This window comes from Eurosta solidaginis, chromosome 5 (genome assembly GCF_040869045.1).
Source record: "Eurosta solidaginis isolate ZX-2024a chromosome 5, ASM4086904v1, whole genome shotgun sequence".
Taxonomy (NCBI): Eukaryota; Metazoa; Arthropoda; class Insecta; order Diptera; family Tephritidae; genus Eurosta; species Eurosta solidaginis.
In genome coordinates, this window is record NC_090323.1 from 82,259,474 (window position 1) to 82,273,808 (window position 14,335).

The 14,335-nt window shown below is 39.7% G+C and overlaps 2 protein-coding genes across 4 annotated transcripts in view; one reads left to right on the top strand and one right to left on the bottom strand.

Annotated features, from left to right (window-relative positions):
• The window catches only part of LOC137252096 (uncharacterized), a 450,569-nt gene that overhangs the window by 196,926 nt on the left and 239,308 nt on the right, over window positions 1-14,335 (bottom strand). The gene's annotated exons all lie outside the window — the stretch shown is intronic.
• Window positions 7,695-8,821, top strand: LOC137233521 (uncharacterized). Its single transcript, XM_067756617.1, has one exon. It carries the CDS (start codon window positions 7,920-7,922, stop codon window positions 8,565-8,567), a length of 648 nt encoding a protein of 215 aa, XP_067612718.1. The 5' UTR covers window positions 7,695-7,919; the 3' UTR covers window positions 8,568-8,821.

A 14,335-nucleotide genomic window follows, 5' to 3' on the forward strand; every position in this document is an offset into this window, starting at 1 on the left:
CAAGAGCAGTATTGTTTTGAATAGTAGAGTTTCATTTGAGCTATCAATCAGTTTGGTTATTAAGCAAGCTATTCGTTGCACAGTTTGAGTGTTATTGTGAAGTACTTTAATAAAGGCCATTTTGCATTATTACGAATTGGAGTTATTTATTCAACAGTTAAGTGATTCGAACTTAGCAGAGGATTGCAAATAAGAGGATTTGCAGCAAATTCGTTGCAATTGGTGTCAGAAGAGGAATTGTTGAATAAATTCCGAAGATTGGCAATACAACTTGGACATGGCAAAGTTCAGTGAACTGAAGATCCAGCAACTGAAAAAGGAGTTGGAGAACCGTGGATTAAATACAACCGGCAATAAAATCGAACTTCAAGCACGGCTACGAGAGGTAATGGGGTCGCAAGGAATTGATGTGGACGAGTTCGTCTTTTATCCTGATGGGGACGAAACAACAACAAAAATTGAAGAGAAAAACGAAACATCGCAGACAGTTACGAGCACAGACTTGAACATGATATTGGCTGCAATAACTGCTCAAACATCGACAGTGGCATGTCAGCTGGAATCGCAGGGGACACGTTTAACATCCAAGATGGAAGAACAGAAAACGTATATGTCATCACAATTGGAATCGCAGGAGACACGCATAACATCGAAGATTGAAGCACAGGAAACACAAATTTCTACACAGCTCGAAGAACAGAAGACATATATGGCATCCAGGATGGAATCACAGGAGACACGTATTGCAGAAATATCATCTGAAATAACAGCGAAGATTGAAGCACAAGAGGCACGAATATCCGAAATGTCGGCGCAAATTTCAGCACAGATATCATCGCAGATCTCTGCTCAACTGGAAGAGCAAGAAGGACGTATTTCCTCGAAGTTGGAGGCGCAGGATACAAAAATTTTACAGTTTGAAGAAAAAATCGAGGCCGAGGTGGATGCTTTGAGAGGACGTATCGAGCAGTTGCAACTAAATCGCCCAGCAATTTCAACGAGTAATCCAAAGGTAAAAACTCCATATTTTGACGGTTCTGTTCCTTTCCAGGTCTTTAAGTTACAGTTTGAGAAGACCGCAGCAGTGAACAACTGGAATGCTGAAGATAAAGTTGCAGCTCTGTTCGTGGCATTGAAAGGGCCTGCCGCGGAAATATTACAGACGATTCCAAGGTACGAACGGAACAGCTATGAAGCATTGATGGCTGCTGTCGAGAGACGTTATGGAAGCGAGCATAGAAAGCAGATATTCCAAATTGAGTTGCAAAACCGTCACCAAAGAGCGAATGAGACTTTGCAGGAGTTTGCCTCAGATGTTGAAAGGTTGGCACATTTGGCAAATGCGGACCCACCCGTGGAGTACACCGAGAGGGTAAAAATTCAGAGTTTTATAAATGGCATACGGGACGTCGAAACAAAGCAAGCTACATACGCAAACCCAAAGCCAACATTCGCAGAAACGGTGTCACAAGCTCTGATTCAGGAAACAGCGTCGCTTCTGTGTAAGCCAGTTTTCAAAGCACGCCGTGTGGAGGTAGAAAGGCCAGAGTGGGTAGACGCAATATTGGAGGCGCTGAAAGGATCGCAAAAGCGGAGTGAAAAAGTTATCAAATGTTTCAAATGCGGGAAGTCCGGTCACATTGCCCGTCATTGCGATCTTGATCCTAGTAGTTCCAACAATGGGGTGGCCGTAAACGCAAAGCTGGAGGAGATGAGCAAGAGCGATTAAGAGGTAGAGATCGAGAGCTAGATCCAGCTATTGAATGCCCTGTGATATCTGTGTTGCAAATTGGTAGAAAATCGAGCAGTCTTACCGTCAGAGGGAATGTGGATGACAAAGAACATGTACTGACTGTAGATACGGCCGCATCTCACTCCTTGATTCGATCTGATTTGGTCTACAGGAGAGTAAACTCATTACCTGGAGCAAGGTTGCGTACGGTCACAGGCGAGTATAACCAAGTCCAGGGAGAAGTGATATGTGAAGTCCTAATTGGGAAGGTCATGGTTTTACACAAATTCGTTGTGGCGGAGATTGTTGATGAAGTTATATTGGGAGTGGATTTCTTGGTTGACCATGACATCAAGATCGATATGCAGAGAAGGGTGATCCATTATGAGAACCAAGATGTGCCACTTAACTTCAGTTTGGAAAAAGGGTTCAGCAGTAAGCGAGTACTGGTGGAGAAGACTCGACAAAGGCGACGAAAGTCAAAAGGAAAGGTTGATGGATCGAATGAGCATATGTCTGCGTACAGGTAGTTTTTTGCAATTTTTATCAACTTTAGCCTCAGTGGAATAAGTTTAGCTAATTTCCTATACAAGTATGGATCAAGATCTAATAGATTAATAGTAAAATATATTTGAAAAAGTCATGCAAATTTCGCAAAAATTCTACCAATTTTCATGAAAATTTTCAAGTTTTTTCTCAAAATTTTTTGAAATTTGTTGGAGTATGCAATTTTGTAGCCCATTTTATTTTGCTATAATAAGGTGTTAGTCTCAAGTTCGTAAAAAATTGTGCTGATTTTTGGAAATTTTTTTTATACAAATTTTTAAACGTATTTTTTTTATATGGAAATTAGCTAAAATTATTCTACTGAGACTAAAGTTGATAAAAATTGCAAAAAACTACCTGTACGCAGACATATGCTTCCTAGTGTATTAAATACATGTTTGCATTTTTTAAACGTTCTAGATTTTATCAGAGATATAATGGTCTTCCTCTCAGCCAACATACGGTGTTCCACAAAAGTCTACGTACAGCAAAACTTTTTAAAAAAATCACTTTTTTTTTGGGGGATACAATTTGTTTCATAATTTATTAATATATTTTGGTAGACTATTCGATGTAAGAAATATTAATAATAGTGTGCAACTTTTTCTAGAAATTATTTTATACAAATATATAAGTTTTGCATATCAAATAAAAGCTTTTGTTATTACCTAATTGCTGACGTAAACATTGTTTGAATCCGATTAGTAGTTCAAAGCACATCCAAAAACATGGCAATATGAGTGCAGCTACAATCACGAGAAGGGGTATATGATTAGATGATAATGTAAAATTAAACCCATCCTGTTAAGCTGGTCTTGATAGCCTGTAAATAAAAATATAAATAAAAACTTAAATTTAGAAAAAATAATATAGTATTTAGGCCCGGTTTTTCAGTTCAAGTTTAAACTCCAGTCAAAGTTGACTAGAGTTTAACCCTGCCACTTTGACTATTTAAATCAAGATAGGCAGCAAAATTTTTTGAAAATGAACAAAGTGACTATAATAAACTCCAGTCAACTTTGACTGTAGTTTAAACTTCAACTGAAAAACCGGGCCTTAGTATTTGAAATGTACCTTGCAAAATAGTCGCTTATCAAAACAGTTCTCGCAGTTGAGTCTCCGTCGGTTCTAAAGCTGGTTTCATGTTCCTCTAAAATTTGTGATGGTGATATTTCAATATCTATTGGAGGAAGCGGATCTTTCGCAGATATAGCAATGTTATGAAGAACTGCGCAAGCCGATATAATTGCCATAACGGTGTCCATTGATACTCGAATCCCCATAGATAAGATTGGAAAACGTCGTTTCCAAACTCCGAAAGTTCGCTCTATGGTGTTCCGAGTACGAATCTGGGACTCGTTATATAACCTTTCTGCCGCAGATTGTGGATTTAGTAGGGGAGTCATCATATATCGACATTGTTTGTAACCACTGTCCCCTAGGGTCATATAGTCTTTAAAATATCCCGTATCCAGTTGGAATTTCAAACGGCTACAGTTGAATATATGACTGTCGTGAGCAGATCCTGGCCAGCTCGCTACTAAATTTTGAAAACGTAAGTTTGCATCACACACCGCTTGAATATTGAGCGAAAAAAAACCCTTTCTATTGCGGAACATTTCCGCATTGTCACCACCTGGCGATTGCACCCTAACGTGGGTACAGTCAATAGCCCCAATAACTCTGGGAAACTGCGATTTTATAAAAATCGAATACAGTTTCCTCCATGCCAGCTGGATCACGGAATTTCACCCAATCTTTAGAGAGTGATGCAATAGCATTGGACACTTCTCTTACTACTCTGCATGCCGTGGGTACGCTTACTCCACAAAAGTCGGCCACAGTTATTAAAAAACTTCCTGTTGCATAAAACCTGAGTGTTAGCAAAAGCTTAGTTTTTTGTGTAACATTGGTTCGTCTGAAAAATATATAAATGAAGAGTATTAATTGCTTTTTTTGATCAGATAAATGAAGTATAACAAAGGTTTCTAGCATAGTATTGCTACCTTGTAGAATAGTTCAAAAATCAAAGGATTTGGAATTATAGGCGTTAGCAACATTTCAAGGCAAAAAATGTTGCCAAGGCAATTACGCCATGAAAAAACAAGTTCAAGACGTGGAAAGAATTGAGTAAGATGGGATACGATGATAGGAACATATTTTTCATTCTAGGCACTGAAATTGCGATTTCAAATGGTTTCTAGGCCACTTGCAACATTTTTCACGCGTGAAGACAATACCCAGCTTTATGCTTTGCTTTTTTGTAGTGTTATTTTTGCTATTGGTCTGGCTTTGAACTTCAATAGAGCATGGAGACAAATGGGCAATGTGAGTTGTTCGAGTATAAAATGGGTTAACTAAGCTGGAACTGGCTTCGGCAGTTCCGTTTCAATGGGGATAACATGGACGTAGCTCATAGCTATGTGGTTAACATTTGCTTTTATAACATTTAAATATTTCATTTAGGTTTACCCTATGCTTTGTTTAAGTTCAGATTTAGATTATTCGTGGAATAAAACCTTTATTGCTATTGCCACTCTGCAGCAAAAGAATATTCAGCAGAAACTGTGGCCTAAAACCAAACCTGGTCATGGGATAATACACAGCAGTCATTAGACCAATACTAACGGAGGCACAGCAACCAAGCAGTTGCTCTGGAGTAGCAAAAGTAAACATATTTATAACTTACCTATTAGTGCTGGGCGTAATAGCGCTTTCAATGCGACTTAAAATATCCATGCAGGTGCATTTTGTCAACCGGAACCTTTTCGCGAACTCTTCCTCCGTGTACTCTTCAAAATAATCCAAGCGGTTGCGAAAAGTCCTCTTGGCTTTAGTTCGCTCACTTGTTTCCTCATATGCTTCTTCCAGTGAATGCACATAAAACACACGTCGGTTTTCCATAGCAATTTTAATTTTATTTATTTATTTTTTAATTTTGTTTCAAAATAAATTCACTTGACAATCAGCTGTTTTGTGGTTTTCGAGCCGATAAATTTTAAAGGCTGGATTGACTGCCTGTTAAATTTGTCGACGGAATAAACAAAACAAGCACTACAGAAAACAAAATTTCGTTTGAAGAAGAGATAAATTTTAGCACGCAGTCGAGAAAACGGCCCTAAGTATGCAGTGAGAAAAACTATAAAATTGTGCAATTGCAGATACAGCTGAGAAGTTTGAGAGCTGCTGGACTAGTAGATTCTGGGAGCGCCTAGAAGATGCGAAGGTTGAAATCAAAGAGAATAAAGGCGGCAATTGTAGAGGCACTGGAATTCAGTTTGATTTGAGTTGTCAAGCAGTTTCGACTAAGACGCTATCTAGCTATCTAGTATTATTTTGAATAGTAGAGTTTCATTTGAGCTATCAATCAGTTTGGTTATTAAGCAAGCTATTCTTTGCACAGTTTGAGTGTTATTGTGAAGTACTTTAATAAAGGCCATTTTGCATTATTACGAATTGGAGTTATTTATTCAACAGTTTAGTGATTCGAACTTAGCAGAGGATTGCAAATAAGAGTATTTGCAAGAAAATTCGTTACAATATTATGGATTTAATAATTTGTTTTCGGACTTAAAGTTAAAATTTATGGGTTTTGGAGTGGAAAGTATACTCCATTACATGGAAAATATACTATGTACAGGGGGTATGCTGTCAAAAATTTTCCACAAAAACCAAATCAAAAGAGTTACCGTACTGATCCGAAATTAACACAGATAGATATAAAGGCCGCGGCACAACGGATTGTGGATAAAACAAGTGTTTTAACTTCTGCATAGACGTCAAAATTACAAATAGAGTGGTTCACCTGATTTTTAGTTGACTATCGCTGTCTCATTATGTATCTCTTTCTATCAACCACTGAAGATAGCTGGCCCTATGCGCCGCCATATTGAACACCCTGTCAAAACGCTGCCAAAATGCTAAAAAGTAGGGCGACTCCACCTTTCTAAAAACTCCACCCCAACCTGCCGGAGGCTTATAGTTTGATTACAATTTAATATTAAAGATACAAAAAAATGCAAGAAAACACAGTGAATTGAGCAAAAATGGTGCTACCAGACTTCAAAATATGTATTAATAAAAAACGACTCAATCTATTTTTATCACGCCTTTTTTTATTCCAGATTTTCTATTTTTTTTTTTATGAAGTAAACGTAATTTATTTAAAAAAATCGCATTTTTTAATTACAAATTTTCAATTTTTTTTTATGAAATAAACATAATTTATTAAACGAAAAAATAAAAAGCACCGCTTTATAAAATATACGTAAATTACCCAAAATTTTTTTTTTTTATTTTAACAAAAAAATATACGTAAATTATTTAGAAAAATAAAAAGCGCTGCAGGCGAAAATTTTCTACTTTTTTCGTAAAATAAATAAATAGAGATGAACGAAAAAGGTCCATTTTCCTCGTTGGTATTATTTAAAAATTGTTCATTCGTTGGAACAATTTAAAGCATCTGGTAGCACCAAGCAAGCAGGGGATTAAATAAAATGGCTGTATGCTTGGGTTCGCGGAAAGTAAACAAATAAATTATTAAATTTTACAATAATACGCAAATTTAAACAAATGAAAATAGTTGAATGTAGTTTTATAAACATTATTAAGTGTACTTATGTATAAAATTCTTGTGAAAGTGTTCGTATGTAGATAAAAAGTGATAGTTATACCATGGTAACTTTAACAACTAATTACTAGTAAATTATTAATAAAAATAAAATAAATGTAAAGCGCGATAACCTCCGAAGAGATCTAAGGCCGAGCTTCTCTTCCAATTTGCGTCGTGCTCCTCTTGATTTTCCCTACAAATTGGCCGGACGGGACCTACATGTTTTATGCCGACTCCGAACGGCATCTGCAAAGCAGATGAGTTTTCACTGAGAGCTTTTCATGGCAGAAATACACCCGGAGTGCTTGCCAAACACTGCCGAGGGGCGACCCCGCTTAGAAAAATTTTCTTCTAATTGAAAAATCTTATTTCTAAAATTTTGATGTTGCTTTGCCCGGGAGTTGAACCCAGGGCATACGGTGTGATAGGCGGAGCACGCTACCCATCACACCACGGTGGCCATTATTAATAAAAATTAAAAATTACTTACTAATTCTCGTTGGGGAACTCCCTATGTGCAAAATTTCAAAGTTCAAACCCCTTTTGGTTTATGAATAAAACCAACTGGTCCCTTAATGTATAGCCGGCCCAAATCTAATATTATTTAATTGATATTAATAAAAAAATCACTTTTGCCAAAGCGTGCATAAGTTGATCAGCTATTCATTTATCTGTCAAATTATCACTTTTTTAGGTTGGCAACATCAATTCAACTTCAACTGAAATAAGTTGTAATTCGTAATACCAAACAGGAGTTGAGTTGTTTTAATTAAAACCTAACTAAGTTGAGTTGTAAACCGTAATAGGGGCATTAAACTCATCTGTATGAAAAACCGCTTGTGTCATGGCTTTAAGGATGTTGTTACATTTACATTTAGAATTGGTATCGGCAACTGGATCAGGTTTCATTGGAACGAAGCTGATTTCTACATATATAGATTAGTAACGTATCATTATATAGCCCATTTTATTTTTGTTGATAAATAACTTCGAAAGAAATACAAAAAAGATAACATTTAATCAGTAGAAATGATCACTACATCTAGCACAGAAAGCGAATGTGAATCGCACGATTTCGTTAATGCTACATCATTGGAACAGTGTACATCCCGTCTACAGTCTTCGCAATCTTCTGTGTCTAGTGATGGAGATTTATCTTTCTCATTAGCAATTGATCGAGAATTAGATGCACTTGTTCTAGGCGATGAGCTTCCTGCATTTGAAATTCGCCTTGTTTCACCGCTTGGCCGCACACCTTCCCCAATAGACACAAATACCGAAGATTTTCAAACACCTACAAGAATACCAATATGTGACGATGATTCTACACCAAGTGCCTATTGTAACTCCGATTTCGTAACGCTGCAAGAAATAAATGCGAAAATAAGTCCTCCAGTATATGAGGAGAATAGCAAAACAACGCTTAGTCGCTGCAATAGTCTCGAAACTATATTTGAAGGAGTTTTCCTAAATACACCACCAAGGAAAGTATCTAATGCATCTAATATGAGTTCTATGCGTGGCGATCTTTTTGAAAAACTTGTTATTAACCGCCTAAAAAGCGGTAAAGAGAATCAAATTCCAGGCGGATGTGAGGCCGGTTCAATAAATTCATGTAGCAATGATCATTTATGTGGTATACCAAAAGGCGATAGATTTCGAACTAATATTAACTAATTTTATTATGACTGGATCAAGCTACTGTTTTCTACAGCAATTGACTCAGAATAAGTAACTAAATTTGTATATAAAGAATTAAGGTTCGGAATATAGATAACTGGAGTAGTTCACTAATAAAAATTGTTTAACGATATTTGTAAATGTACAAAATGTCCATAAACACTGGACAATTTCATATTTTGCAGCTAAAATATATAATAGCGTTTAACATATTTTGGGTAGTGAACAAATCTTCAGTTATAATTATTAAATATCTCTCTTCTTTTCGTAGTTTTTTTTAGCCCTGTACAATAAGTGCGGTAACTCAGATGTCATCGATATCCTCTAAATGAAGTGCAGGAAACTTTCAGTTCCATTAGGGTTAGAACAAGTGACATGGGTGTTAGAGGTGTTGGTTCCCCATTGCAACTGAAAAGGGTAATAATCTAGAACAGGGGTCAACTGCTAATACGCGGTTGAAAATGTCGGGAGAGGTGTTGTTGTAGCAGTGCTTTGGATCAGCCAATAGGTGCGACCGATCACAAAATTATCTGCCCAATGCAGCTTCTGCCTTAGACGGTGCCATTTTCCTAGATATTCTGGTCTCCGCGACGGCATTCCCACGACGGGTTTCATTGCGCCACGTTGCCAGGCCGCAAAACCAAATACACCGGGTACCCCAATGCTTACCCAGGGACGTCCAGTCCCACGGCCACAACAGCAATTGCATCCTGGCCTCCCACAACTCAGGCGTAGTCACCCGTCACTTACCTAGAGTGACGACGTCTCGCCCGCTGTACTTCAGAATTCTGCAGTTAAACTGTAGTGGATTAACTGGGAAGATCACGGAGATAGTCGATTTCATGAAGCGGCACAACATCCGCAACGCTGGGATTCAAGAGACTAAACTCACAGCAAGATCTGCTCTGCATAAAAGTTCGCGAGAGCGGAAATGGAGGTGGCCTCGCGTTTATGTTATTGTTGTAGCAGTGCTTCGCTGTTGTTGTTGTTGTTGTTGTTGTTGTTGTTATAGCAATGCTCGCCCCACCTAATAGCCGCGACCGATCACAAATTGTCATCAATATCCTCTAACGGGAGTCCAAGGAAACTTGCCGTTTCAACAGGGGTGGACCATAAGGAAAGGGTGTTAGAGGCGTTGGTTCGAGATTCCAGGGGTTGTGTAGCGCAATATATAGCTTCTCCAACCCAATTGCCAACCTCACCTTCGAGCGGCGAATCCCGTTTCACTAACAGACGAGGCTCTGGCGACCCCAAGCTCCTCATGGAACTTGGGGGTGGGGAGGGAGGGGTGGCCTGAAGGTTTAATGTGGCCATTTAAATCGTTCCCGAGATGGTCGGGCCAGCACCTTAATGGTGCTGTGTTACCGGAGCGTATCGGATCTGTATCCGACAAAGGACCATCACATCGATAACACTCCCCAAAGCCTTCGGGGAGTAACCTCGATGCAAGCGGGGCATACATTTTGTATGTCGGGGTTGATTCTGGATAGGTAAGAGCTTAACCTGTTACAGTATCCAGAACGAAGTTGAGCAAGAGTGACACGCGTTTCCCTGGGGAGTATGCGTTCCTCTTCCGCAAGTTTTGGATAATTTTCGTTAAGCACTGGATTCACCGGGCAATTCCCGGCATAAAAGTCCGACGCCTGTTTATGGAGTTCACCAAGGACCTGCTTGTGTTTTTTCACTTCATACGGCTGGGTTCTCAGGTGCCGTATTTCCTCAAAATGCTTACGGAGATGACTCCTTAAGCCCCTAGGCGGTGCTGGTTCATCAATCAGATGTCTGTTGGGATGCCCAGGTTTCTGGGTATTCAACAGGAACTGTTTGGTCAGCATCTCATTTCTCTCCCTGATGGGGAGTATTCTCGCCTCATTATGCAGATGGTGCTCTGGGGACATAAGAAGACAGCCCGTGGCGATTCTGAGAGCAGTATTTTGGCAGGCCTGTAGTTTCTTCCAGTGGGTGATTTTTAGGCTTGGCGACCATATGGGTCTGCTAAGTCGCCGGCATTGCGAAGGCTTTCGTTCAGCTGTGTAGGAAGACCTACGTCGATGTCATCCTTTTCTCTTATGCCGCTGGAATTGCCGAGAAGGAAATGATTTGGCGTCAGAGCCTCGCTATCGTGTGAGTCAAGCGGAATATATGTTAGTGGTCGCATATTGATGATGCTCTCAACGTCAGCTAGGGCAGCTCGCAGCACTTCGTCGCGCAAACCACCTTTTGGTAATATGTCCATCAAGACTGATTTCACCGAGCGAACCATGCGCTCCCTTGCCCCACCCATATGTGGCGCTGCTGGTGGTATAAAAGACCATTCGATTTCAGGATATTTTTGCATAATAGCGTCAGACGATATTTGGCGCTTCCCAAGGCAGTCGGTTCTATGTACCGGAGCGACTCGGGATTTTTCCCGACCAAGGACTGTCATTTCAGTGTGACCCCATTTAATTTGTTTCGTCCCTCCCACAAATTGTCATCCTTCCAGCAGCTCCTTGCAGCAGGACTGCTACATATTCTCTTACTCCGGGAAGGTATCGAACCCAATCCGGGTCCGTCTCCTGACCCCGGTCCTGAGAAATGGTTTTGCTGCATTTGCCAGAAAAGAATCTTTTTAGGACGGTCATACTCTGTTCAGTGTGTCTCGTGCAAGGGATGGTTGCATCGGCTGAAGCTGCAATTAATGATAGCATTGAAATAATTCCAATTGCGACAGAAACAAGTGTAAATAATGCAATTGAAACTTTTCAATTCACCGACGTAGAGTTAGATGATATAATGAACATTACTAAATCTTTTAGAAACAAATATGGTGGAAAAAAGCTTTTGTCGGAGGGGGTATTTAAAGATGCCATGATTTACATTGCTCACTTCTACAAAGATATAATAAATGAATCAATAAACAGTAGCATTGTTCCAAATTGCTGGAAAGTATCAACTATAGTACCTGCGGAAAAAGTCAAAAATACAGTAAGGCCAGAGGAACTGCGCCCAATTAATACGCTACCCGCAGATGAAAAAATTATGGAAACGGTGGTTAAAAATCAATTAGTGGCATATCTAGATAAATACCAAATTATTATACCTGAACAATCTGGGTTTAGGAAAAGCCATTCTTGCGAAACCGCACTGAATATGGTTATTGCGGAATGGAAAGAGGATATAACTGATAAGAAAGTTGTGATCTCAGTCTTTTTAGACTTAAAACGTGCTTTTGAAACTGTGGACAGAGAGGAACTGCTGAATGTTATGTTTAATAATGGGATAAGAGGAAAATCCTTGGAATGGTTCAGAAGCTATTTGAGTAATAGAAAACAGAAGACGATAATTGGAAGTGCAGTTTCACCGGTTGCTGATGTACATATTGGGCTACCGCAAGGTTCAGTATTGGCACCGCTATTGTTTACAATATATATTAACGATATTAAAGAATGCTTGAAATATTGCAATATTCGACTATTTGCGGATGATACATTGATAACCATTAGTGAAAGAAGTGCGGGCTTTGCGGTATCGAAAATGCAAGAAGACTTAGACTCCCTTTACAAATGGCTATGCCATAGAAAGTTGAAAGTGAACTTGGATAAAACCAAAAGTATGATATTTTGCAAAAATCAAAGCATTATGGGTGCCAATAACCTTAGCAATATTACTCTGAAGATAAGAAATGTTGAAATTCAGCAAGTAGACAAGATCAAATATCTAGGAGTCTGGATCGACAAAAACCTTAGATTTGGAGAACACATAAGTTATTTAGAAAACAAAATTGCAAAAAAAATTGGTTTTATGTACAGAACTTGTAAATATATTAGTCAACGACACAAATTATTAGTGTATCGATCAATTATTGAACCGCACTTTATCTATTGTCCAACAATCCTGCTATTAGCAAATGACACACAAATAAAAAAACTGCAGATCCAACAAAACAAGGCAATGCGATTAATTTTAAAATGTTCGCTTAGAACACCAAAAACTACAATGCTAAATATGTTAAACTGGCTCAGTGTAAAACAGTCGATATATAATTTCACATTGAAATTTATACATCATATGAAATTAGGAATAACACCGAATTATCTCAACGGGAGAATACATTTTAATCATGAAATACATAACTATGGAACTAGAAGCAGCGGAAATATAAGACTGCCTAAGAACGGAGTTCGCGAAGAAGACTTTAGAATATATAGGTTATAAAATGTACAATGAATTACCAAATGCGATAAAAGACTGTGAAAATATTAATAAGTTTAAAGCAAAATTATTTTTATACTGTAAGTCATTAAGCATGTAATGTATACAATTTATTTATATATATATTTTTTTTTTTTTTTTACCTTGAACTAGGTCTTAAAGACCGTAAATAAATAAATTATTATTATTATTATATCGGACAGGTTGTTCTGGGCTTGATCCCAAAACCCGACGTCCACGTAACTTTTATAAATCTTTTGTGGCTCCTTGCTGCTCACGCCCAAGGGCGTCCCGTAGTCTACGCCTAAGCGTATCCCCACTACCTTCCAGCAGCTTCGCTGCTCAGCAAGCCACAACAAGTACCCGCTGCTGCTCGCGCCCCACAGCGCCAACAATTCAAACAGCTAATACCACTCATAACTACTACCTTCGTAGTAGAGCTGGTAGCAATGCTGAGCATCAGCCCCTGCCCCCGTCTTCTTCTCCCCCCCTCTTTTCTGGCAGCAATCGTGCAGGTCAGGGAAACAGACTCTTAGTCCCTGCCTCCGTTTGCACCGTCTGCCAGCACAGAATATATAGGTTTGCGACATCCGCTCAATGCAGCTCCTGCCTTGGGTGGTGCCACTTTCCTAGATGTTCTGGTCTCCGCGACGGCAACCCCTCGACGGGCTTCATCGCGCCATGTTGCCAGGTCGCAAACCCAAATCATCCGGGTACCCCAATGCTTGCCCAAGGGCGCCCAGTCCCAAGGCCACAACAGCAATTGCGTCCTGGCCTTCCACAACCTAGGCGTAGTCACCCGTCACTTACCCCTAGAGTGGCGGCGTCACCCCTCATGCACTTCAAAATTCTGCAGTTCAACTGTAATGGACTAACTGGGAAGATTACGGAGATAGTCGATTTCATGAAGCGGCACAACATCCGCATTGCTGCGATTCAAGAGACTAAACTCACAGCAAGATCTGCATTGCAGACCTGCTCTGGTTATAATGTCCACAGGAAAGACCGCGAGAGCGGAAATGGAGGCGGCCTCGCGTTTATTATACACCACTCTGTGCAATATTAAATATTTGATCCTGGCATCGACCGCAGGGACAATGTCTTAGAACGTCAAGGCCTATCTGTCCGGTCAGGCGATGCAAATCTAGAAATCATCAACATCTACATCCCTCCTGTCACCTGTTGCCCCAGTGGATACCGCCTAATATCGAGGTCTTACTCACTGGCAACAATCGCATTATCTTAGGCGATTTCAATGCCCATCACGACCTATGGCATTCAAACTTGCGGGCGGACAGTAGGGGTGAGATGTTGGCGGATCAAATAGACGAAACGACGTTCTGCACAATAAACGGAGACGCCCCCACACGTATGGTAGGAAGCTGTCATAGCTCGCCAGATATCTCAATCGTGAGCGCAGAACTCGTAAACTGCGTCAACTGGCAGCCGATGGTAACACTGGCATCCGACCACCTGCCCATACTTTCGTTCGAGCGTACCGCCGACTTCATCGTCACCGAAAAACGCACTTTCATAAACTTCAAAAAAGGAAAGTGGGAAGAATATAAATC

Excerpts from the sequence above, each read along its gene's own strand:
- LOC137233521 (XM_067756617.1), top strand. The coding sequence starts at position 7,920 with ATGATCACTACATCTAGCACAGAAAGCGAATGTGAATCGCACGATTTC.